This window comes from Bombus vosnesenskii, unplaced genomic scaffold (assembly GCF_011952255.1).
Source record: "Bombus vosnesenskii isolate JDL3184/JDL3185 unplaced genomic scaffold, Bvos_JDL3184-5_v1.1 scf7180000013352, whole genome shotgun sequence".
Taxonomy (NCBI): domain Eukaryota; kingdom Metazoa; phylum Arthropoda; class Insecta; order Hymenoptera; family Apidae; genus Bombus; species Bombus vosnesenskii.
The window spans coordinates 4347990-4374281 of NW_022882988.1; the positions used below are offsets into that span (position 1 = coordinate 4347990).

General features: G+C 33.8%; 6 protein-coding genes across 11 annotated transcripts; 2 read left to right on the plus strand and 4 right to left on the minus strand.

The window, feature by feature from the left end:
• Positions 1-192: 192 nt before the first annotated feature.
• LOC117236780 (mitochondrial fission process protein 1) lies at positions 193-1376 on the minus strand. 2 transcript variants are annotated; one of them, XM_033500029.1, is made up of 4 exons: positions 1245-1376; positions 1052-1150; positions 831-958; positions 193-747 (listed from the first exon to the last, which is right to left on the minus strand). In XM_033500029.1, the coding sequence occupies exons 2-4, from the start codon at positions 1104-1106 to the stop codon at positions 460-462; spliced, it is 471 nt and encodes a 156-aa protein (XP_033355920.1). In that variant the 5' UTR covers positions 1107-1150; positions 1245-1376; the 3' UTR covers positions 193-459. The 2 variants fall into 2 exon arrangements, with proteins under 2 accessions (XP_033355920.1, XP_033355918.1); XM_033500027.1 differs by having other exon boundaries at positions 1052-1164; positions 1245-1375.
• A 183-nt stretch (positions 1377-1559) lies between these two features.
• On the plus strand, positions 1560-3332 carry LOC117236779 (N-acetylglucosaminyl-phosphatidylinositol de-N-acetylase). Its single transcript, XM_033500026.1, has 5 exons — positions 1560-2340; positions 2409-2490; positions 2605-2801; positions 2870-3000; positions 3077-3332. Exons 1-5 carry the CDS (start codon positions 2028-2030, stop codon positions 3215-3217), a joined length of 864 nt encoding a protein of 287 aa, XP_033355917.1. The 5' UTR covers positions 1560-2027; the 3' UTR covers positions 3218-3332.
• A 128-nt stretch (positions 3333-3460) lies between these two features.
• LOC117236778 (neuronal membrane glycoprotein M6-a) lies at positions 3461-6725 on the minus strand. 2 transcript variants are annotated; one of them, XM_033500025.1, is made up of 5 exons: positions 6308-6725; positions 5676-5812; positions 5408-5590; positions 5180-5330; positions 3461-5089 (listed from the first exon to the last, which is right to left on the minus strand). In XM_033500025.1, the coding sequence occupies exons 1-5, from the start codon at positions 6309-6311 to the stop codon at positions 4773-4775; spliced, it is 792 nt and encodes a 263-aa protein (XP_033355916.1). In that variant the 5' UTR covers positions 6312-6725; the 3' UTR covers positions 3461-4772. The 2 variants fall into 2 exon arrangements, with proteins under 2 accessions (XP_033355916.1, XP_033355915.1); XM_033500024.1 differs by lacking the exon at positions 6308-6725 and adding an exon at positions 5957-6263.
• Positions 6726-7259: 534 nt separating this feature from the next.
• Positions 7260-10781, minus strand: LOC117236835 (serine/threonine-protein kinase PLK4). Of its 3 annotated transcripts, XM_033500152.1 has the most exons (11): positions 10576-10781; positions 10412-10507; positions 9976-10302; positions 9794-9886; positions 9433-9714; positions 8826-9365; positions 8448-8753; positions 8319-8382; positions 8101-8246; positions 7819-7998; positions 7260-7735 (listed from the first exon to the last, which is right to left on the minus strand). In XM_033500152.1, exons 1-11 carry the CDS (start codon positions 10630-10632, stop codon positions 7556-7558), a joined length of 2271 nt encoding a protein of 756 aa, XP_033356043.1. In that variant the 5' UTR covers positions 10633-10781; the 3' UTR covers positions 7260-7555. The 3 variants fall into 3 exon arrangements, with proteins under 3 accessions (XP_033356043.1, XP_033356042.1, XP_033356044.1); XM_033500151.1 differs by having other exon boundaries at positions 8101-8382; positions 10576-10780; XM_033500153.1 differs by having other exon boundaries at positions 8101-8382; positions 10412-10523; positions 10576-10672.
• Positions 10782-10899: 118 nt separating this feature from the next.
• LOC117236899 (tudor domain-containing protein 3) lies at positions 10900-14654 on the minus strand. Of its 2 annotated transcripts, none has more exons than XM_033500301.1 (11): positions 14294-14654; positions 14100-14184; positions 13807-14006; positions 13562-13709; positions 13270-13503; positions 13069-13199; positions 12746-12991; positions 12021-12666; positions 11820-11933; positions 11640-11739; positions 10900-11565 (listed from the first exon to the last, which is right to left on the minus strand). In XM_033500301.1, exons 1-11 carry the CDS (start codon positions 14332-14334, stop codon positions 11402-11404), a joined length of 2109 nt encoding a protein of 702 aa, XP_033356192.1. In that variant the 5' UTR covers positions 14335-14654; the 3' UTR covers positions 10900-11401. The 2 variants fall into 2 exon arrangements, with proteins under 2 accessions (XP_033356192.1, XP_033356191.1); XM_033500300.1 differs by having other exon boundaries at positions 10900-11568.
• Positions 14655-17096: 2442 nt separating this feature from the next.
• On the plus strand, positions 17097-25899 carry LOC117236900 (CD151 antigen). The gene is made up of 7 exons (XM_033500302.1): positions 17097-17417; positions 23390-23485; positions 23570-23764; positions 23862-24032; positions 24165-24257; positions 24979-25119; positions 25401-25899. The coding sequence occupies exons 2-7, from the start codon at positions 23408-23410 to the stop codon at positions 25446-25448; spliced, it is 726 nt and encodes a 241-aa protein (XP_033356193.1). The 5' UTR covers positions 17097-17417; positions 23390-23407; the 3' UTR covers positions 25449-25899.
• The last annotated feature ends 393 nt before the right edge of the window (positions 25900-26292 follow it).

The window sequence follows — 26292 nt, forward strand, 5'->3', positions numbered from 1 at the left end:
TAGTTTGAAGCGATAGATACCGACATAAGTAACGTAAGTAATATATGATTAATAAAAAAGTTCGATGTATCAGCGCAATATTAGAAAATTATAATATTTATATGCTCGTTTGTTGTTCTTGTTGTAGATATTAGTAGAAAAAAACCATCTTTGATCAAATTGGCATACACAAAAATGAAATGAGAGAAAAACAAAAATAACAATAACGAATTTTATTTGTTTGTTTTTAACAAAGCATTCGGATTTGTTTTCGAATACATGTTCCAAGATATTGAGCAATGCAATACAAAATTCAACGTGTATAGTATAATAAAATAGATAACTTTCAGTAATATTATATTAGCATTTTTATGCTAGAGTAATGTACAAGCGAAAATGTTTTCGTTTCATTCGAAAACCGAATAAATCTAAGATCTATTCTCGAACAGCTCTGAATAATCATATATTATTAATTAATGGTCATTTTGGATAGTATCCTATCCACCTTCTGTATGTTACATTCATTGTTTCTTCTACTATATTGTCTATAGGACGTATTATGAAAGGTATGGATGCTAAACCAACAATGGTTGGAATCCATTTGCTTTTTAAGAACACATTATTACTTCTTTTTTGTACAAATTGAACAGCAGCGCAAACTCTGTTAATCGTCAAACCAGGCACAACTACAGATGCAAATGACTGCCACAATAAAGTGTCTGTCATGGAAAGTACAGTATTTTTTGTTGCTTTTGGAGTTACATTATCCTGAAACATACAATTCATATTTATAGTAGTCTTATTAATATGTATAGTATGTTTAAATAATATTTTTCTTATGAATTGCTTACTTGATAAGCTTTAAAGCCATTGTTAATTGTGTCTGCAAGAACGTAGCCACTGGCTACAGCGTAACTGAGCCATACAATTGAATTTGGAACTATAGATCTAAAAGCTTCTCCAATTTCGTTTGCATATCCTGAAAAGGGAATCAAAAATGTCATTCATAATGTTAATGAATGAAAATAATAAGAAACTGTTTAAAAAAGCGACTACAATAGTCTTTCATTACCCAAATATCTGATAGGTGTATCACGGTATAGATCCACTTCTTTTTTTATGTCCATGGTAGAAATTTTGTTTATTAAATTTTCAGAATACTAAATATAACCTAGTTTCATGCATCTGTAAAGTTACTCGATATAATAAATGACGCTCATTGGCGTAGTATCGATTTTTTCCAAAATATAAATTGCATAACTTACAAATAATTAGGTGCGCTTCTGTGAAATTACTTGAAGTAAATAATTATTTTCATACAATTACAGAATACATGATAAAAGATTATTGTCTTTTAAAAAGATTCGAGAGATCTATAGTCAAAATTTTAAATCTAGAGACTTTTACTTCTTGGTAACTCTGTTGTAATATCAACAATTTACCCGTGATAAAGGATTCAAAATAATGTGAAGACAAAGTTTAATGAACAAATATAATCTGACTTGTACGTACAATTGTAAAAAAGAAATAAATTCATAAATTACAAGACGATTTAAAAATGAAACTTCTAGTAATGTTCTACTTCAAATACTACATGATTCCTTATAGAACGTAATCAATATTGCCATAGACTTCATTGTTGAGTGAATTTTTAATTTTATGAAAGACAACAATTAACGATATATAAAATAACTAAAACTTGAAATAATTATATCAAAATTCCTACACATTAATCACATAATTGAATGTTAGTAAAAGTAATTTGAATAAGTACTAAGGAATATCTAGATTTTTTATTTATAAAAGAAAATAATTTAACAAATAATAATAGTCTCAGGAGCAGAGTATACAAGCATTACAATAGTGAATTTGTATTAACGTACTCAAGTATGGCGCTCAATCCTATTATCTCGTATAACATAACCTTGCAAAGTCCTTTAAACAAAAGAAATGTTGTCTCTAATTCTAACGAAATAGTTTACTCTTCCAGAAGTATGACCGGACCGTAATATTCGTAAGTGAAAATAGTTCATATATCACCATTCAACATGATAGATCTCAATTTAATTAGAGAATATCTTAGTATACAAATTAATGAAATAATTTGTTGGTGGTGGTTTTACATCAATGAAATTTCATGGCAGTTGCTAATAGCTGTTACTGCGTATTTTTGCGTTTGTATTTCTCTTTATTCAATCTTGAAGAGAGTTAACCACACAGTGTGGCAGCTTCCGGGTCCACCTGCCAGAATACTGTTAGTTACAGCTCATCCTGATGATGAGGTCATGTTTTTTGGTCCACTGATGTACTGGGTTACAAGATCAAAGGCTAGTAAGATTTATCTCCTCTGTCTTAGCAATGGTACGTTTATTAATCCCATATGAATTTTCATATTCTGGATGTTAAAAAATCTCTACATATCATTTTAGGTGGGGATAAGAAGAGGAAAGAAGAATTATGGCAATGTGCAAAACTATTAGGAATTCCAGAAGATAATGTAACTATAGTGATGTAAGAAATTGTTTCATCTATCTAATTTACAAAATAACTTCTTGGTAATTATTTGAATACAGTTCAATATTACCTTTTTAATCTTCTATCTTAGTTCAATAAATACATGTATAGGAGTACAGAGTTACCTGATGATCAAAATGTACAATGGCCAACAGAGGTAGTGGCAGAATGTGTTTTGCAACATGTAGAGATTTATAAAATCAATGCAGTTGTAACATTTGATAAACATGGAATAAGCAAACATAAGAATCACATTTCTTTATACTATGCCATAGCTGCATTATGCATAGAAAAAAAAGTACCATATTGTCAGTATTATTTATTGGTGTATTAAATTGATATATAAAACACTTTAAATAATTGAATCTCTTTCCAGATTGTAAACTATATGTTTTAGAATCTGTGAATATAATTAGAAAGTATGTACAACTTTTAGATTTGCCAATCAGTTTGTTATCTGCTTCATATTGGTATTTAATAACATATGATCAAAAAAATAGTATAAAAGTAAGTGTGCAGTTAACATATATAATTTCATATCATATCGATCATAGTTGCTAACATATAGGAATTACCTTTACAGAAGGCTATGGCTGCACACAAGTCACAATATGTTTGGTTTCGAAAGTTGTACATGATATTTTCGCGATATACATTCATTAATACCTTACAAGAAGTGTGTGCTCTTGATTTGGAATTGGATCTTCAGTTTGATGATGAATAATCTATAGACATTAATTTATACTATTGTACAAATTGTAATTAATTGTACATATCGAAGAATTAAATTTATCTATTAATGTACATATAATAAAGACATTATATCATTCTCAAAGAAACTTCAGAAATATTTGTAAACACTGAACATACAATTTGAGTAGAAAGTATTTTTTTATTCGATCTTACAGAAATATACAATTGTTTAGAAATAAGAATGTATCTCAAGAAATAAGAATGTATCTCGAGGAAAACAATAAACACATTTTTTATTGTATGTAATTTGTGCATTAATTTTACTTATTTGATTATTCTATTGCAAATTTGTGTAGATAAAGTATAATCCTCAGTTTGATATGTTCTTATTACGTATATGTAATATACAGAATTTTTTTCAACGTATGCACATCCAATTTGATTTGGTATTTTGAATTGCTATTAAAGAATTTGAGCAAGTACGAAATTATTGCAAGTTATACTTGCTATTCTAGATTTTAGATATATCCATTTTTAAAATCTGTCTCTTAGCGATAACATACAATATACGTGATAATTTCTCATAATTTAAATCGTATTAGATTTGGCACAGTTAAGATTTGTGCATAAAGTATAATTAGAATTATCTTCATATTGTCTTTTTAACATTTAACATTTTTTACGGTATAATTTGATCTTATATAAAATAGCAATAGATCTGTGACATAAAACTGAACTATGCATGTTGGAAAAAATCATAATTATTAAATTATAGATCTTTTAAGTATTTTTATCATTTACTAAATATAAGTAGAAAATTTAAAATATAATTATTTGGCTCTTTCCTCAAACATAATTAAAATACTTCACTAGTAATACATCATATCAGTAATTTTCTTATTTTATCCTAAAGAGGTACAAAAAAGCTGCACCTTTTATGTAAAAAAAATCTCTGTTAGAATGACATCAAATAGATGCAGTCTGCATTTATAGTCTTACATAATATAAAGATAATATTAAATAAACTTGTAATATGAAACAATATATTAATGCATAGTAGAAATTTGTGAGTACGAATTATAAGTATATATAAGCATATCTTTGTATAGCAAATAGTTTAGAAAGAATACTCTCTGTGCGCTTATATTACTCGTATCTCGCACGTATATACAGTTTCGTTCAAAATAAACTATACTTTATCAACAAATATGTACGAAATATGGAATGTTCTCGTATGTCTTACACTGCATACATAGAAGTTCAACAAATAATCGAAGGAATTAATATTATGAAAGATGAAATCTTATTTGTCTTAAAACATTACTTAACGAATTCATACCTTTAAAACAAAATAAATGCTAACAAGACAGTCGCAGAAAATGGACGGCATAAAATGTTCCCGCAAGATCCTCGATCAGTAAACTACTACAACATTAATCAATTAGTAGAATACTGAATTTAGGTACATAGAGAAGAATAACATCAAATTCATTATTAATTCTTGTAGAGTAGATGTCTTCAATGTTTCGTAAACAAGAATGTTAAAGTTATAGGGGGTTCATCGCGAAGATCTCGCGGGCCGTATCCTAGAATCTATCCTTGACACGATGGTGCGAGCTCAAAGTTCCCATACCGGGTTGAGGAGAATCTGGATCTCCTGGATCTTGCAGGTATTGAAGTTCTTGTAATTCTTGAAACTTCTCATGATCTCTAATATGTGCATAGTTAGCAGATAAACACATTAAATAATGTATGAGACTTAATACAACCAACATGGCAGCTACTGTTGCTAAAATAAACATGATCTCTGCTTTTTCGACAAAATCTTTACAAAATAATTTCACTTCTTGTGGTCCACATACTTTCATATCCTCTACTCTTGTATTATTTGGAAATATAAAACCTTCAAGAAATATAATATATGAAATTTTATCTACCCATAGTAATTAATTAATTAATAAATGCATTTAAAACACAAATAAATTGTACTTACTAAATTGAGTGAAATCAATGCATTGATCAAGAGACTGGACACGAGGATTACTGCATAAACCCCAGAATATAGTAAAAATCCAAGCAATTATAACCAAAAATGCAAATATTAGGAGCCATCCTAATTGTAATATATAAGTAATTGTCATGAACTAGAAAATGTAAAGAATATTCTATTTATGCTACTTCATACTGTGATATTATAACTAATAACATTAAAGTTACATACAACAGCACATGAGATACGTCCACCAACTCTGGACCTCCAGGCTCTATATACTTTATGTCTTGTAGCTCCAGTTGCAAGACAACCAACACATAATATCATAAAACCTAAAGCTGCCATACTAGCACCAAGTGTTGCAAAAGTCAATTGAACAGGCTCTAACCATCCAAGTCTTAAATGAAATACCTTAAATACATAATTATAAACAAACACATTAAATGTATAATGTATATAAAAAGAACATTATAATAGGATTATAGTGACAACTTACCTGATCCATCATTAAAGAGCCCAATGTAACACCTCTATACATTGTACCACAGAATATACCAACTCCTAAGCAACACATTATTGTTGCAATAAGAGTTGCATATGGTACTCTGGCCATACAATCATTGCACATACTCCCTACAGACGTTAAAAAAATAATTTATTAATGATTTAGTATATATAAATTAATGATATTGTCTCAAAAGTTATAAAACAGGTTATTACTGACTTCTAAAGTTTGTATACTAACATATACGTAAGTTTATATTATAAAGAACTTACTACAAGATCGATCTTTATAATCAAGCATATGAAGACTTTTTTCGGAAAATCTATCTATACTAATATTACTATTAAACCGTCTACGTAACGGTAAACTATCACTTGCATCTTGATCGTTCCTCATCTTTAATCATAAATGACTCTAACATTCGTTTGAACGAAGTATGAAGCGATGATTAAACGATGAATGAGTAATGTTTCCACATATATGTATGACAGATAAGATTATCATGCATATCGTACGATTACCCGCGATATTAGATCGTTACTAGGAAAGATTTCTATTCGAGGGAGAAGACCTTTTATCACTATCGTACATAAATAAACAATTGTTGTAAATTTGTTGCTTACCCATCTTTCGATTTTAATGTTGTTCAAGGTTAAGTTCGTTTTAGGTGGGCACTGCCCGTTGTAGATTCTGAGACTACAATGCTAAAATTCTCTCAATTAATGTCGTAATTGGATGTCATTCTACTGTATTAGTGAACAACATCCTACACGTTTCTCGTAATTACACATCAGCACATTACACCATTTGTTAATAGAGATTCTACGGGTTCTGACAGACTATTATTATTAATTGGCCCTTAGAATATTTCGAAAATATTTTCTTCTACTTTATTTGTCTGGTTTAGCAGAATAAATCTGGATATGTTAATATTGTGTAGTAATTATTGCGTTTTAAGTAAAATATATGTATTTTTGGAGAATATCATTTGTTTTTGAATAAGCTTTTAAAACAAACCAATATGGCGACAAAAGGAAAAGTGAATGGGATCGTTGTCCTCTCGATTATAGATTGTAGGGCACGTAATAAATCAAACATACTGTTCCTTTTTACTACAATCAACTATTATTCTAGTAATGAATTATAGCTGTAGTTTTTATTGACTTGGATACCTTTATTTTAAATTTGACAATTACATTTGATTTTATATTTTGTATATGATAGCATAAAAGATATTAAATCTTTTATTATAGAATCTTATATAATAAAATTCTGATATAAGTTTAGAAATATAGAAAAAAAATTAAGATGTATCTACCTCCTTATATTTAAAAAATCAACTACTTAAAAGATATTGTATATATGCTATGTAAATATAAAAAATATAATTTTGCTCTTATTATAAGAAAATTACTTTTCAAAGAGCGAGTTAAATAAGGTATTCCAAGTTATTTTCTTTGAAATAAATGCAAACAGGGCTCCACTTTTTTTTTTTAATTAAATGGGATGGGAAAGCCAGGGAGTAATTTGCTGAGGGAACAAAGAGGAGCTGCTCCTATTTTTTATAATAGAAAGTTATATTAATATTATCATATATTAATAAAGTTTTCTATAAATTTTAAATCAGAAAAGTATTCTTCGTCACTATTTTTTAGACTATGTATATCTTATTTGCCTGTTAAAAATGGCAAATATTATTTCGTTTGTTCCTCCAGTAGTAGCCCAAGAAAAATTTGTTGCATAGATATGTAATAGTTCAAAAAAAAGTCCGTGTCTGCACTAATTTGGGTAGAAATAGCTTAGAATATTTTATTTGGCCCACTCTCTATATTTTATACAAAACATTTTATATCTAAATGTATAGCTAAAAACTACCGGATGTTCTTACTCTTCGGTTGAGCAAAGTATTTAATAACTCCAGGTAGGTGGCATAATTTTTCTTTAACAATATGTGGTACTTCCACGTTTTGTTGATAATTCTGATTATATTTTATAACCATACCATTATTACCTTTATAGATTATATCATTGCCATTGCTCTGAGGACTTAGCTTAAAATAATAAATTTGATCAAATTATGTTATCTCATTTTACTGATTCTAATATTATTAATGTAATTTATAAATATACTTACAGTTAAAGTAGAACCATCTCTGTAATCAACATGAATGTCTCCAGAAGATAATTTTGTCGCAGTACCTATACCTGGAATTGATACTTTACAAAAACTATTACCAATATTTCGTATAGAATTCATTTTTCGAGACCGCGATGCTACCGTCGAAATAACAGAACTAGCATCAAAAGATGGCATCTACAATATCAATCAATTATGTATATTATTAATATATTTTTTTTTTAATTTATAAAATTATGTATATTTTATTAAAGAAATCATACGTATTTTGTTACTTACGACGGGTGCATTGTTTGTTGCTTGCGAAATATTCTCTTTTCCTTGTAAACAAGGAGAATCACTCAAAGCCGTATTGGGCTTACGTCCAATAAGAATAGGAAAGCAGGAATATCCAGTAGCTGTTTCTAAAGATGTTAAAGTAGACTCTATCAACAAACAACGCTGATAACATTCTGAATAGTGTTCATAATATGTATCTAAATGGGATGGAAATTCACCCTCGACATAAGTGGAACCATCACTCCTTTCCATTATTTTTACTATACCATCAACACGTTCAATCTATAAGGATAAAAATCTTAATGTCTTCAATATTTACCTATAATTTATGATATTTATTTTTATACCTTTACTCCATCATAAAAGTGAATTTCACAATTTGGATGTGGTCCATTTTCCATAAACTGACATTTTGATCGTTCAGTATACATCGTTAATTTCGGAGTTTTTGCTTTTACAAGTTTTATGAAACGAGAAGCATATATGTACTTTTTGTGATGATGGGCAGGTAAATTTTCGTATGAATAAATGCTATCTGCCCCACGAGTCGGTAACGGGAGTGGTTGATTACCAATATTCGTTAATGATGTTGGTTTGTAGAGAATAATTCTTAAACCATCGTTCGATATTCGACACACTTCACTTATTTTTTCCTACAACAGAAAGGCAATTATATATATATTCACGTGAAAAATTTATTTAAACATTAATTTTTTAATACATACCACGCCATTTCTACGTTTAATAAACTCGACGCAAACTTCACCATTATCTAAAATAGTAAGAATTGCAGTTTTTGTCTTATGTCTCACAGGTTGCAATCTTTTAGAAGACAAAGGTGAGACTGATAATTTTCCACCGTTTTCTGTATTTTCAGAACAATTTTCAGCTTTTTCTTTTTTCCTATGTTTATCATACTTGTGTTTGTCACTTTCCTGATATGCATTGGAACTGGTATAAAGCTCACATTGTGAGAAAACTTTACTTTGTGGTACTAATGGTATTCCAGTTAATACGGGATATTCTTTAGCGCGATAATCTATAGCATTTGTTCTTTGTGAATGCATTCTTAGAACAGGCTCGGATGAAGGATCACTTTTCGCGCTAAACATAGGTCCAAGAGCACTAGACATAATGGGTGTTGATGATATTCTCTCTTCCGACCTACAACGCATTCTTGGCCTTCCATATGAAGACAATGTTCTTCCAACCCCTGAATCAATGATACCATCTCCCAATAATCCTTTGTTCATATTATTCTTTTCCTATTAATACAAATATCTATAATAAGCTGGTTGATTTTTTTACACGATTTTTTTATTTATTACTTACATTGTATAATTTATTTTTTTTTATATTAGTGATAAACGGATGTTTCGGAATATCACGCAAGCGGATTCTATCTTTTGGATTCTTTTTTAATAACTTATCTATTAGGTCTTTAGCATTATCTGATAAATGAGCTGGCATAATATAATCAGCCATCACCACACGTGTCAAAGTGCTTTTAACAGCATCTGTATCAAATGGAGGTTTGCCAACTAATAGAGTATATAGCATGCATCCTAAACTCCATACATCTGCTTCCAAACCATGTGATGACCTTGTTGCTATCTACAATAATATAAGCAATTAGTATTATATTCTAATTATTCTATATTCCTTACATATAATTACAAATTATTTGACAGACCTCTGGTGATATATAATTAGGAGTACCACACATAGTTAAGTGTTTTTCATCAGGCCTTGTTAATTGGGTAGCTAGACCAAAATCTGCTATTTTCTATAAATTAAGATTAAACTACTTTTAATGCATCCAGTTTAATTACCACATTCGAAGATCATATAATTTTACTAAATAGGTTTTTTTACCACTTGCATGTCCTTAGTCAGAAGCAAATTCGACAAAGACATATCTCTGTGAAGTATCTGGTATGAGTGTAAATATAATAATCCTTGCACTACTTGACTAATTATATGACCAGCTTGTGCTTCAGACAATGCACGAGAGCCTTGCATTTTAAAATAACGTTGAAGTTCTCCATTATGACATAATTCTAATACCAAATAAACATAATTAGCATCTTGGAAAACTGTGTACAGTTCAAGAATAGCTGGGTTCTTTAATTTCGAATGAATTGCTATTTCTTGACCCACTCTATCCACCATCCCAGCAGCTTGCATCAATTTTTTGTCGATCTAAAATTATTTACAATAACTATTTAAATGTTTGTTTACAATAATTGTTTTAAATACATGTCAATTGATATGTGTACGTATATTTAATTTAAAGGATTATTTAAATTACCATTTTTATTGCGACTTCTATACCACTGCGCAAACATTTTGCTCTATATACACTAGCAAAACCCCCTTTCCCAAGTAAGTTTAATACTTCGTAGTCCTACGATTAGAAATTACTAATTAGACGTTACAATAAAACATGTAAGCGGATAAATTCAAAAAGCTAACCTCTATTTGTTCACCAAAAACTCCCGATAGCGATGGCATCACCGGCCTTCGAGTCATAAAACCATATAATTGCTTTAATCACCACGATCACTATATGGTAGTTTTCTTTTGCATACAATTTCTTCGAAATTAAATGTATTTAGTAAATATATCAATAAATTAGTAAATAGAAATAACATGGCGAGTTCGCCATATGTAAATTTTATATGTTTTTGAGCTCGGTAGATGGCGCTTTAAGAACATCTTAATTATTATTCGAAATGTTCATAAAATGATTAATTTATAATGAATTAAAGATAGGTCAGTAATAAAAATATTCAAATCTGTTGTGAATTTAAACGTGTTTTCAATTTTCGTAACTGTAATTCATTCTAAATAACTATAATTACAAATTAATTACAAATAATATACAGCACAATTTTTACATTATGCGGATTGATTAGTGTTTTAGCGAAATTGGACGAAATATTGAAATGCTGCACGATCTTTCGATATTATCATATGATTATTCTACAATATAAATATTTTGATGTTTAGTTCTTATAATAAATACCTTAGATTTACATTTTTAATTATTAGTTTCACTTTCACTGTGTAAGGAAATAATTCATACTATAATTGTACACTTATTACATCTTTCATTTATGAATTATTTGTGGCACAGGATTCGTTTACATCGCGTTTTAATTGATTGACCTATGATTTAAACTACCATACATGACAAGTATGGACTATTCTTTTTCATGAGGTCAGTCTTTAAAAATAACATAACTACAATTAATTCAGCGATGTTTAGTACTTTTACGAAAAAAAGACTGACAATACATTAAAGTAAAGAATTATTTTGAGTATTCATAGGCATAGAATTCTGACATCGTTGCGCCGGTGGTTGATAAATGGGCTGCGTGCTTCTTTGCTGATTACGTTTTTTGTTGTAAGCAGCTTTACTTGCAGGAACAACACCACTTCCACCTCTTCGAAATTCCATACCTGCTATAGAAACTTTTATATACCTTTATGTGCCTTAAATATAAATAATCATCGTAAACAAATTATAAATTTACCAGTTATGTGATTTTGAGCTTGCTCGTATCGCAGCTGCCTATTACCGAATCTTTGATCCGATTGTTTTTGATCCATAACATAATCTTGAACAGCTTGATTCTACAAGTAAATACAAGACATTTGTTATTTATATACGGTATTGAAGACACATGTTTAAGTATTACATATATTTTGCATACATCATCTGTTATAGGTAAGCAATCCACTTGAAGTACTTCTTCATAATTTTCAAACCCTTTGAATTGAACAACACATGTCCTATCTGATACCCCAGTTACTTTTGCGTTATAATACTATATTTTGAAAACATTAAATGAAATTAAATGTAAGTACTACTAGTAGTATAAGCTTTTAATGTATAAATAATTATATTATCTTACCCTATTATCTTCCCAGTATTTAGCAAGACATTTATCACCTACGCGCCAAACCCAGGTACTTCCAACAGAAGGAACATTGGTATTTTGATTGTATTGGCTTTGTCTCCTTTGGCTATTGGATTCTACAATCCCCTTGCCACCAGAAGACTCATTTGGTTGAAATCTATTCAGTTGATTTTTGTAATTTTTATCAGTTGTATTTGCAGGATAAGCTCTATGTGTTCCATCTTCTTGTGCTCGATTATGCCTGGCATAAGAATCATAAGATTGTTTATTTCTGGTATCGGTCTCATAGTGATTATAACTCCTGCCAGCACCAAAATGTTTGCCTTGTTGGTCTTGCGGAGCTTTATAATAATTATTACTATTCATAACGTTTGCCCCATCTGTACGTATTTGTACATTAGAATTTCGAGAATCATTTAACTGAGGTTTCTGATACGTTTTATGTAAATTATCTTGTTGAGAATAACTATGATTATCCTGATTTCGTTGAAATCTTGGTGGTTTATTTTGTTGCGAATGATTTCCGCCGTTATATTGCAAATATTGCGTAGTAGGACTATTAAAGTTTGATTTTTTGCTACCCTTATTTTCCTCTAGATGCCTTGGAGGAACTTGATACTCACGATTTCCTTTTTGAGATCTACATAAAGAAGACCTTTATCAACGAATATGCTTATAATTTATACTATTGTAAAAATTTTACCCATGATAAAGCATACCTTCCACCTTTTCCACTTTGTGATTCATTATTTTTAAGTTCAATTTTGTCATAATTGTTTTCCGTATGTTGAGTATAACTATTCTGAGGTGGATTGGTTGGTTCCGTAGATTCAGATTGTAAAGGTAATTTATCTTCCAGAAAATCAAAAAGAGATATTTTTCCACTACTTGGTTTACCTTCTTCTACCTTTTTATCGAATCGTTTATTTCGTGGTTCACGCGATTCTCGTGGCTCTTTAAACGTACTAAAATAATTGAAACAGGATTGATAGTCAGAAAGTCGTAAAAACTAATATTTCAAAATAAAAGAAAATAGATATACTTGTGTTTATCTGTTTTTTGCAAACTTTTCAAAGCTTTATCAACGTTATTTCGATTAACTTTTAAGGCATATTCTGCTTGTTCTATAGAAAAGCCTTGATCTATGATTCTTTGTACACTGTGATCTAGAAGCTATAAAACAATTACACGAGAGTAAAAATTGTTTTAAATATTTATATTATGGATACTTCATAGAAATTACCTGCTTATTTCCTCCACCAAAAATTTTCTTGCTGCCTTGTTTAGCAGCTTCTGCTATAGCATCTTTACGTTGAGCTTCAAACTCTGTATTCTCTTTACTAGACTTTTCTTTTTCTGCTAAAGCTTTAAAGTTTTTGTCATGTTCAGAAACTTTTATAATTTTTTTCCCAAATGGTATCCATGGTGGTGGACCACCTTCTTCCGTAGATCTCATTCTCGTATGTAGTGCTAATTTCTGTTACAAAATATATTTCTTAGTTTCATGTATATTAGAATTGAATGATACGACATACTTTGTTCAGTTCCCATTTTTCTACAAGATTTGTTACTTTTCCCCCAAGTACTTGTGCTATGTTCGATGGCCTTAGCAAAATAATTCCATGGGACATTGTTACATTCCCACAACCAATTAGTATCTTTGTACCGGGAGGTGTATTTAAACTGCAATAATTAATTTCATCACATCAATTTTCTCACATAAATTATAAAAAGACAATTATTATTTATAGATATAATTAATCAAGCAATGGTTTTATACCTTAAAAATGAAATATGTTCAACTTCTATGGCTTGAAAATTATTTTTACCATCGGTCAAAAAGAATTTTAACAAGCGTGGAGCTGCTCGAGATTCTTCATTGCTTTTAGGGGCAGCTACATTACGTACTTTTTGTATTTGTAATACGATATTACCCTGAACTATATCTCCTTGACCACTACCAATCTCTCTTAAATCAAGCTATACAATACATAAAAAAGATTTAAAACATGCATAATTATACAACATAATTATTTGTTTTTAGGAGAAAGTTATATAAGGAGTTGTTCTTACATCTAATAATCGCTTGATAATTTTTTGTATATCAGTAGCACTATCAGAATCTCTTGCGGTATTGTACCCGTGATCTGTAATGTACCTAATCCAAACATTTATATATATCTGTACATTCAAATTTATAAAAATTTATTCGTGTTTTTAAACACCGACGTTCACAAACGACGAAATACGTCACTTTTTATACGTACCACCCCTTATCTTTCAACTTTTCCATAGTTTGCACCGTCATTTCGCTCTCTAGCCAGGTTTTTCAATGGAACGACCGTTTTGATTCGGCGACTTTCTCAGGTGAAATTTTATATACGTTACATGCGTACATTCGACTTGTACATAAACATGTGTCAGCTGACGTTTAAACCAATAGAGAACAAATCGTCGAAGTACAAACAATTCCGATATTGAAATCAGCTACTTTTATAAATATACGGAATCGTTTATTATATGTAATAATACCACTTTGCTTGTCCAAATAACGAACAAAAGGAACCGCGCCTATTAAACCTCGAATTCTTCGCCACCATCTTGAACATTTAGTGTACTGTGATTTTAAGATCGATATATCGGTACTGTGTTGCAATAGTTCAGTATCGATACATCGTTCGTTATTTGAACATGATGCTACTACAGGTATTATTGTCTAGCAATAAATGATATTTTTGGCATTTCATGTGACATTTTATTGGATTTTTAAACCTTTAATACATATATGAAGTCTTAAATGACCATTTATTTACATGTCACTTACAGATTATAAACGAATGTAACATTAATTTTTATATTTATCTAAAAATTTTTTAAGTAATGTTATTTTTATAATGTAAGTACATATAGATTTAAAATTTTTTCCAAATGTAATATGTAGTAGGTTATGTAACGATATACAGTTACAAAGTAATTATATTTGAAACAGAATTAGAGTGAAACGTAATCTCACGCAGATTTTAGAAGAAATCGCGCAAAAGAGCTCAAGTAGATAAGTAGACTAATTGAATGTAACGCATCGTTATTTGAAAATCATGCTTGAACACACGCGCGCGGAAAATGTGTCATGAATACACGTCGCACACGCTAAGTTCTAAAATCGAGTGTTGGGGAAAAGTAAGTGTAACATTTTTTGAATACATATTTGAAATTCCACGGATAATCGGCGATATCGAAATATTAAAATTCCATCATTAGCTTTTATAAAAATATTAAATAAGACAGTACAATATCATTAACCATTAAATAACTTGATAAACTGTTTATTAATCTATTGAATTATAATTTTTTTCTTATAACCATTGTGTAAGCTTAAATAAAATTCAAAATAAGATCCGAAATATATGTGACCTCAAGTAAGACCACGCAGAATGTTTCACACAATTCGTAAATCAATTACGATCAATTACGATCGATAAATTTTACAGAGACCACTACTACCAACAGACCTCACGGTGGCGAAGAATAAGAAAGACATCAATTTGAGCTGATGATTATTACTCGGGTGGAGTCTTGTTTGAACAAACGATGAAATTAGATCAGACAGGAACTAACTTCGGAGATGACGGAACGGTATAAGCACGATTAAGAATATGACCCACTCATATTACCAATGCACCAACACGAACTGAGTGTACACAACTCCATGATTATCATAGACTACCCATAAGAATTGTATAAATGCTTATCGGATAGAAATAAACGTTCCATTTTCGTTGTTCTTTATCCAGATTCATCGAGATATATCGAAAATACAATTATTGCTTTAAAAAATACATGAATTTAAAACTATTCGTTTAATTCTACATTTATATATTATAGGAGTGAGAGAAATTAACTATATACTACTCTCCTAAATGAAAAATAATTAAGATGTTAAAGGCGTGTTAGATCGAATATAAATAACATCATTACATCTTTTCGCGAAACTACCATTTATAACTTGGGTAACGCATCGACTAAATTATTGGCATTACTTAGGAGTACAAACATAGAACGTTATCTGTCGTTTCGTATATTTCATGGAATTCTTAAGAGCAAATATAGTTTGTATGCATGTATACATATATATATACACATTATATTTACGTATGTGCTCTTCACATCATGTATCCTACTATATCATGATAACAGACACAAACAATCATTTACAATTCCACATATCAAAGAATCATAATACTATCCAGGAGTTCCATACGCAGCAGTTTATTAATGAGAATATTTCTTAATCACGTGTACTTACATCGAATGATCGTAAGGATTCGATCGAGTACAATACATTACGTCGTTCGATCGCGTGACGTACACCCGTCGTGTCGTTTTCATTCGTCAGTCATATCAAACCCAGGGAGGACGACAATACACGGATGATTATCGAGCAAGTGGAAATAAATTAGATCTACATTATATCTATAGACACAGCCTATAACAAACGATACAATTTCATTGAATCTCGTTTCTCCATAGCTGATATAAGAGTTCTGTACGTACACCATGGCGATTATGTATGTACTTTACCTAACTACATATATAATTAGCATGCGACGCTATGCAAGAATACGAGATGTATCTCGTTGCCTTGTTGCATATATCTGACACGCTATGGTCGAAGACGCGGCCGTACGCGCACATCGTACTCCACTTTCGGTAGCTCTGCCTCTGCCCCTCTCTCTCTTTCAAAGCGTGAATTTTCCGCACGTTGGATCGCAAACAATGGATACACGCAGCATATACGTAAGTAGAGGCGAGGACTTATGCTGCACGGGTACGCACAGGTACGACGATGGGGACACGGTAAACGATCATTCGTAGTGGAAAAGGGAGATTCGACTAACGAAGAACAGAAACAGGACGAAACGTGCGAGAGAGTAAGAAGAAGACGAAACGGAGAGGGAAATAATATGAAAGAGAGAGGGAAATAATCGGGGAGACTGAGCAACACGGTAAACGAGAGGAAGAGAGAGGGCAAAACAGAGAGGGAGAGAGAGAGAGAGAGAGAAAGAAGTCGTGTCGGTTTTACCATTTCAGTTTCACTCAGACCCGGTCTGAAATCGCGCGTGTCCACACAGATACTCGAGCCGCAGCTTCGTGCCTGAATTAAAAGCGACAATTTTCCACCCTGCAGCGCTTCGTCGTTGCTATATCACTAAACGAAACCGTGGGATTAACAATAAGTGATTTTTGCATTCCGCTGCTATTGAAATAACATCCGACCGTGCTAGTGAAACGGTGTCACGTTTCATCGACTTCAGAAATTGTTTATCTTTCGGTCGCTACCAATACCGGTGACGACGAAAGAGAGAGGCTGACATACGGTAAACATAAAATCATGTGAGTACACATAATAATATTCCTCGATGACCTTTACCAATGATAGTTATCAATTAATATTGATTATATGTATTTAATTTGAATTCCTACTGAGAAGAGATTATACTCGATGGTGTCAATCAGTTTTCAATCGTCAATTATCGTTCTCAGTTTGTTGGTTATAAAATTTTTTTGCCGTTTCAATCGCATTATCCGTACGATCGTTCGTCGTAAATTCAGAAATTATAGAACTCAGCTTTTTCCTCCGATAGAAGCACAGCGTGGCGACGATCCATTTCGACGATCGTGAATTAGTCAGGAAGTTCAAATACATTCGATTCAGCATATTCGACCGATAATGCACGGATTAACTTGCGCCTCCATGGATACAAATTCCATGAAGTTACGATGGTCAGCGATGTTGCAAGTGGCGATGGTTCGAGCTACGATTGCGTTTCGTCATATCGCGCGAGTAATTTCGATTTCGAACGGTCGATCGTAGTGAACGACGCGTTCTCGCGGCGGCGCACGCGTGATACGTTTCTTTATAAATTCGTACGATAACAACCGTTGAAAACTGTAACGCATTCGCATCGAGTGCTAAAAGACATCATCATAAATGGCGTATCGTAGCGGTCAAGAACGTCTCAGCATCCATATTGTAACGAAGCGTGTTGTTGCGAAGGTTTGTTATATGCGTCGTTACGAGTCAAAAGAAGGAAAAAGCGGGCAGCATAATCGTAGACGCACTCACGATGTTCGCGCGAGTTTCGGCGATCGTACAACACTCCGCGGACCGTGTAAAACCTGGCGACCTCGGTTTCGACGTAACTTTCGACCGGTCGAAAGGAGAACCCTCCATTCGGCTTTTTCTTCGATCGTTCCTCTTTTCGTTTCCTAACCATCGACCCTCGCTTTCTTTCCAGGTCAGACGTCATATGACATATTGTGACATATTTTTCCATGTTTCTCATTCTCGTGTGTATTTGATTAAAATTCGGTTCGATTCCGTATTTAAGCTCTTTAATATCACTCGACTTGATGTTAATCGAAATGAAAGATGCGTGAAATTTCTGAACACTGACATCAGAATTTCATAACAAATAGCTGAGATTTATTCGAATACTGGGAATTCCTAGCCCATGACATTGCGAAGAACGAGCTCGATCGCGAGAAACGCATTTTTAACAATTTTGTCGTCGTTAACTTAACCTTCGAACTAATTCATTGAAACGCTTCAACGTTTCACCGTTCTGCATATGTTTTATCGTTGCCTTGCGTTTTCCACATAAATCATTTCTAATGTCTTCTGGAGAAAACGATTCACGACGAGAAACTCGACAGCCCTATGCGTCAATGGCGCAAGTATATGCATGATGTCAATTCGAACAAGTTTGTTTTCGTCTTACGTTTATGAATCATACGATGATCATTTAACATAGGAACGTTGAAATTGGAATGTTACACAGTTGTGCTTTTTAAACAGTCGACTCACGATTTTCTAATCGTTACTACGAGTAATTAACCTATCGTTATTACTACACTGTGAAGCCAGTTCGTAAATTTAAATCGGTTCTTAAGCCGAAAAGAATTTATCAATCTTTTCGGCACGTAATAATTTCATCTATTAAAACTAAATCACAGAATTTACCAAAACTAAAATTGTTTTAACTGAAATTAATTTGTCTGTCTTAGTTCTTTGTAGGCAATTTTTTTAATATTCTACGCTGTCAGGAAATTAAAAAATATTCTACAATATTTATCAACATCTCTACTATATTACACGATCGTTCACCGACTCAAATGTTTAATGCTTTTTCCGATAAAAATAATAATTCTCTTCGAAGAAGATTAAGGGTAGATTCCGCTTGTTTGCTCACGGAGGGTTAATTTTTAATACCGAAACTATAAATACTCCTTAGGTTAAGGGATGACCTGGTTCGTAGGTTAAATTCAAACGATCGTAATCGTTTGGGGAACTCGTGTCGTTCGTAAAAAGGGAAAAAACGCGTTATTACTGGATGCCGAGGGAGACAAGAGTTCGACGGAAATGTGATCGATACGAGTCTAAGTCATTCGAACGGTCGCAATTACGACGCGTAGAGGAAACTACAGCGCTCTAATTAAGTTAGTACCGCCTTGATGACCGGTTGCCCATTACCCCTCCAGGACGAGGAAGGAAGAAGTGTCCCGATGACGTCATTCGTCTCTTCAGTTGCTCTATTATTTTTACGTTTTACAGTAGCCGTGGATTACTTAATGCGAGGGGAGACGCCACTTTCTCTCTCGTATAACGTGTCTTTGAGGCAGTATGTCGGTGCGTGACCAAGCCTACTCTCAAGAGTACTACCACTACAGCACGTTGCAAAACCGGTGTTGACCGTCCAGCGTACGATATCGTTGCACTTACGTCGTTACATAACGTTTACGCGTTTAAGGGGATTTTTTAATCGTTCGGCGAATTAGACGGCGTTGCGTCAATTTCAAGTAAATTCAGTATGCTGTTTTAATTTGACGTGATTTAAACGGATCGTTGAGATAACGAGAAGATTGGAACGTTAAAATTTTAAGTAGCCTTGAACGAACGGGTCGTGTTTTGTGACATCGGTCGCGATCAAAAAGTTGAAATGTTCGACCACGATAACCGAGGATTATCGATAAAGGGGCGGGTTTACACGCGATATGACGTAAGAGAATTATTTCTCCCCTCCCTGTTTTTTGCGTGACAGGAGACGTGCATTAATTATGACGTAAGTTTAAGTAAATCAAGGGTAACGAACAGCATACACACGACAATTAAATATACGACCTTAATTTATCCGCAACACGAAAACGTGAAATAACGCGGTTTCCATGCTCCAGGTGTAAGTTCGCTTTTATTATCCTTGATGAACAATAGCCGAGACGCCATCGAGGACTATTGCCGAGGATCTCTTTATTATCGTGCCGATCTTTTGAATTGAATTCTAAAGCGAATGTTGTTTGCCGATCGACTGGTCTTCGTCGGTATAATAATCGAGTGAATCGTGGCTTATACGATGGATTAAATATCAGCATCCGAAACCAGAAATTCTAGTCGCATAAGCTCACGATGCTCATAATAAAATGCCTGGTTACGATGGAGATAGCAGATCGATGCAATGAAAAATAAAAGAAACGCTAGAAGCGTCGAATGGCGACCGTAGAACGCTTTGTAAATAACAGCGGCACGGTTTTCCCGATAAGGATTGTGTAAGGAAGCTAATGTGTATAATTGCAAGGCGGAAATCGATATGTTCGCGCGTACGGACGTGTCAGGAAACTATCGTTCCACGTATAAATAACGTAGTTCTTTTTCCTATCGCACCGTTCCTCAACTAGCTCGAGTTTCCCCTATTTAGGTCAAATTCGTTGAGGAAAATTGTTCGAGATTACGCGCGATGATAACCGAATAACCTCTGTGATCAGTTAAGACTTCAATTCCTCCAGATCGAGGATTTCTCCATATTACACGTGTTTGAAAAGACGCGATAAGAATCGTAGAGAGAAGAGAATATTACAGACTACGATATTCGTGCTTGAAATAAAATACTAATCCTATCTTAGCTATCCCTCTATAACGCTTTATAATTTAAAGGATATTTGCGTAGATTCAAGCAATCCTTTTATTGCAATTAGTACTACTTTCTTCTTACATATCGTATCAACACTTTCGCTTTCATTTATCTGACTCTACTCCGCGTTTCGTGCCTCTATATTAATTATACACACATTAAAAAAAAAACGCTAAACGTGTAATTTATTAAAATATGTACATCGCTTCGTTACGTTATTAATTGCAAACGATAATTGTAAATTTACTTAAATAAATTTCAAATTATTCGAACGATCGTGAAAGTGTTAAGTTGAAAAAAACTCCAACTAATTATAATTCTCTTACTTCATAAACGAGCAAAAATCCGGTTTATAACGGCTTAAGAGTAACGTACTGCGGCACACCATTCTCCGAACTGCATACCTCGAATACAATAGATCCCTGATACGCTTTCAAACAATACGCAATACAAGGTAGCATAGCACCAAGCTACCTTTGTAAATACCATTTGTGCGACGATAAACATAACAACGTATTAACCACCGCCACCGGTTCCAAACGACCTAGTTCCGTTGGCCTTAAGAGGAGTCGTCGGTACGCCCTCATCTACGAGAAGGTCGTCGTTTATCGTCCTCGTATTTAGCAGGTGCAAAACGACCGATGGTGTAAGATCTACGTTGATGTTTTTTTTTTTTTTTACAAAGGGGTTTATTGAGTCCGGAAAATACAGATTTTAAGTACATTATTCACAATAAACATGAATTTTTGTAATGGTATGTTAGGCAAAGGTACCGAGGCAAAGGTATTATGTGTCGGCGCTTTACATTTTTCGTCGTATGATGCAGTTTTTGGGTTTAAGCCTCTGGGGAGCGGAGCCTTTTTTTATGTATTTTTAAACCTACGTTGATGTGTTTCTGAACGGATGACCGGCAGGGCTCGATGATCATGACATGCAAAACGGATCGATCGTGATCCATCACGTTACACGAAAGAGATCCATGAGTTAGTTACGAGCAATGGTGTATAATTCACGGTGATGATTCACGTAACAATCGAGCAGGGTTTTACTCATCGCATCGATGACGATCTTGAAAACACGAAGCGTCTGGCTGTTAAGAATGCATTTACGCGGTCTACCATACACGAGGCTATTAGGCAGTCGAGATACCATGGTATACGATATATCTATAGATCGTAAACTACAGATTATTGTTCTTGACTGATTTATTCAATAATGTTCTGCCACGAATCAAGAGAAATATGATACGTAATTTAAGGAGATATTTCAAGAGCTAGTGGTTCAAGGAAGTAAATTTTGTATGACCTATAAAATGATAGACTATCATGATCACACAAGTAATTACAAATTCAATCATGTACGTAGAAGTTACAAAATGTTTAACAAGTATCTTAATGCTTATGACTGGCAGTATTACATAATTGGAGTTGTTGGTTGTGAAACTTTTGGATTGCGTCATTTTTGTTTAAGATTTGCGATTAGGATATAGAGCAAGTTTGCCATAATCCGTTGAAACAAATAACTTACGCCTGAAGGCCATTCGAGAATTTAATCAGAAGGACACGTGAATATCGTTGCGTTCTTGATATCTCTTTTTCTGAGAAATCACGATGCATTGATGTCTCGACCTATATATAAGCAAAGTTCAGAGGTCGTGTAATAAACGTTTGATGGACACGTGTTTGGAACGCAGACGTATCGACTCGAGTAATTTTGCCAAAACAGTCCCATTTGCGCGTTACTCGAAAATTCAGACGCAGCTTCAAACGCGTTTCCGGATGCTGTACGATCATTGATCTGCGAAATCCAGAGTTTTCTGCCTCGCTGATTCAGATTCAAGGAGATTTGAAAGCCGATCGAGATTCCAAATTAAAGGTGACGAGACGGTGGCGTAATCACGATTAATTGTTAGTAAGAATGTGGGTCGACGGAAAGAAAAAATTGAGTGATCACCAACTTTATGAAATCACGAAAGAGTGTTCTGCATACCGTGACATCAGCGCGGAAACAATTACTAAACCGTTGAGGCGATGTCTGACCGCGTCTTAAAGAATTACAATGACAAAGATTACGCGATTGTTTGATCCTTATACGGATGTGGAACAACCGTTGCACTTGCAAAATAGCGTCTCAAGGCTTTCCAAGTATCGACTAAGAAGTTCGCATTAATGTAATTTTAAAACGTTCGTCTAGTCATAAATCAGACGATAAATTAAATAAATTGGTGTTTACATTCCAGGCGAATCGCATTCGAGCAACATGCGTGAGTCGATCGAAAACAATTTCGATGACTCACGTTTACAATTTACAACCTCTACGACTCGTTGTATTTACTTTAGAACGTAACATTCACGGTTTGACATCATTTCCTGCATTCATATTTACTTTTCTCATTTGTAGATCGAGACATAAGGAGAAATGGGATACGGAACAGAGATGGACAGCTGCGGTCGCTGTATGAAATATTCCTTGTTCTTCGTGAACTTCGTGATCTTCGTAAGCATGAGAATATATGTAAACTATCACAATGATATTTAATGGTCTTCTATTTTAAGTAACAACGTATAAACAATGTTTTAGATCGGTGGCCTGGTGATAGCTGGATTAGCGACGTGGGCTCTCTTGGATAAAGTATCATGGATAGGTGAACTAGTAGGGAACGATTTGCTAACAGGCGCTATTTACGTTCTACTGGCCGGTGGTATCGTTGTCGCTATAGTATCGTTCTTTGGTTGTATCGGTGCATCCCGAGAAGTAAAATGCATGCTTCTCACGGTAAATCTTGTGGTCTTTCTTCTCGCTCTGACTCAGTCTTCGATCTTAGAAGAAATCTACCGATTAGATTATATAACGTATAAAAAAATTATTCCAGTACTTCATCATCGTGTTTCTTCTGTTCGTGACCATGTTAATTGGCGGAGTGCTGGCGTATGTGTTCCGTGAAAAACTTGTGAACACACTCGAGAGGGAAATGTCGAGTTCGATGAGAACTTACGATTCTCACAAAGTAGTCAGAGAGGCCTGGGACACGACGCAGTCGACGGTAAGCGCGAAAAAAGAAACACTCGATGCGCAACAAATTTCATGCGGATAATTATTTCGAGCATCGTGCAAGATGTTACGTCTGACTTGGAATAACGTTTCTTTTTCTTTTCCCCGTTCCTGTGATTTTTAGCTCCATTGCTGTGGAGTAAATGGCTGGAGGGATTGGGGAAATCTGGGACTCAACGTACCGCAGAGTTGCTGTCGCGAGATTCAACCTGGCCAGGTAAAGATTAATTTTCTTAACGAGCTCGTCTTAGCAGACGAAATAGCCGTCAGCGAATTCGTGCATACGTAATCGCAGTGATTAGCGATTCGCGGGCGGAACACGTGGCGCGCGAGTCGCTATGCAGTCTAGCGTTATTACCTTGATGAGATACAATGATATTCTAAAAACCGAGAAAGAAAAAGAGGATCTCTCTCGCGTTTTAGTGCGATTGCTTTCGATTTGTATTTGCTTGCATAATTCATGACCGAATGGTTTACAAACACCGGTCTTTACGCTTCAGATTTGCTTCTAGATATACGTACTTCAACGTACTTGTTCGTTATTTAAAGAGAAAATAGAAATGGACGCAAAGAAAGTTTGCTTTTACTTCTGGTTTTTATTTATACCATGAAAATTAGCGAGAAATACCAACAGCCGATTCGGTAGATATCTACTATAGTACCGACCAACGATAAGAACCTGACGATTCGGAATTCCAGTTCATAGCATTTGCAATTCGAGATGGCCTCGGTTAGGAAAGCCCGATTCGGATAGTTCTCAACGGAATTTCGAAACGGCTACGACCTATCGATTACAGTTCAGAAATGCATTCGTCCTGTGGTAATCCGTTAATCGCGACCCGAGTTCGCCGCATCGCCTCTCACGCTTTCACCCGGTTCGATCGACTTTCTCAAGCCGAATTGTTTCTCATGGAGACCCGATCGATCTTCTGTTGCAGCGATTCAACTGCAACGCTGGAGCAGACACGGTGAATCCTTCGAATGCCTATCTCGTCGGTTGCATCAATGGAACGCAGATTTACATGCAGAAGCACGCGACGATCATGGGTGGCGCCGGTATTGCAGTCGCGTGCCTGATGGTAGGACTTTCTCTGTTTCATTTGCATTTTAATCGGTTCCAACACCAGCCAGAATCCATTAAGAAATATGTTTCCATCGGGTATTGCCGATGCGCGAGCTTTTCCTTTTTACTCACTTTCGACTGTTGCGATAATTCTGACATTAACGCAACGTCAAGCGTCTCTAATTAAATTGCTTGAGAATTACACGTGTAGAAAACATTAGAGAAACTTTCGATGCACAGATATATGATTCTTTTCGCGATGTCCAATGTTATTATTAATGTTTCTCTTTCCTACAGTTCTTTGGCATGGTATTCTCGTGCATTCTCTTCAAGATGATAGAATGACGAGAGAGTGATGTGCTTTAAAAGACAACTTCGTTTTTCATGACAAGCTAACGAAGAGAAAGAAGTGGATGTCAGCCGTCCTCGAGCGACTCATGAATTCATAATCAACGTCATCGTCATTGAGTGTACCTAAGCTGAAGTACGAGAATCAAAATGCATCTTCACGCGCATCTTTCCAATGTACAGTTCTCACCGTTCTTCCGTTTTTTCTTTCCTTTTTCTTTCCTTTATTTCTTTTTTCTTTTGTTACATTTAGTATTATACTCGATGTACCTTTGTTTTACGGTTGTTCTTTTGTAATCTTTAAGGATACGCCAAGTATTCTAAGTTTAATATTATACATAGCGTACTTTATAAATATAATTCGTATGGTAAAATGCACTACGTTCCTTACACGCGTAATAAATATAAAATGTGTACAAACGTTCATTAAAACCAATTTGAATTTCAATTATTCTATTGTTATTCTCGCGAAGCGAATCTTGGTGACATTCCTGGTTTATAAATCGATTGGCTGACGAGATACTGTACGAGAATACTTCCGTTCGAATAACAAGAAGTTCGTCAAATTTTGCCAGAGATATCCAATCGCGTTCTTTAATTCGGTTAACGGAATGTACACGCGTCAGAACGTTTCCTCGTTGCAAATCCTATTCAGGCAACCCCCTTCGTATTCCCTATATCCTGTCTATCCAACGATAAAACAGACAGGCACGGAATGGTTCAAAGGGTAAAGGATTTGTCACGAACTTTTCACGATAGAACGAATTTCAAGAGGCAGTAAATATTCGAAGTTCAAACGTCGATTGAGAGTCGTTGAACGAAGAGCGTCATGCTGCTATAA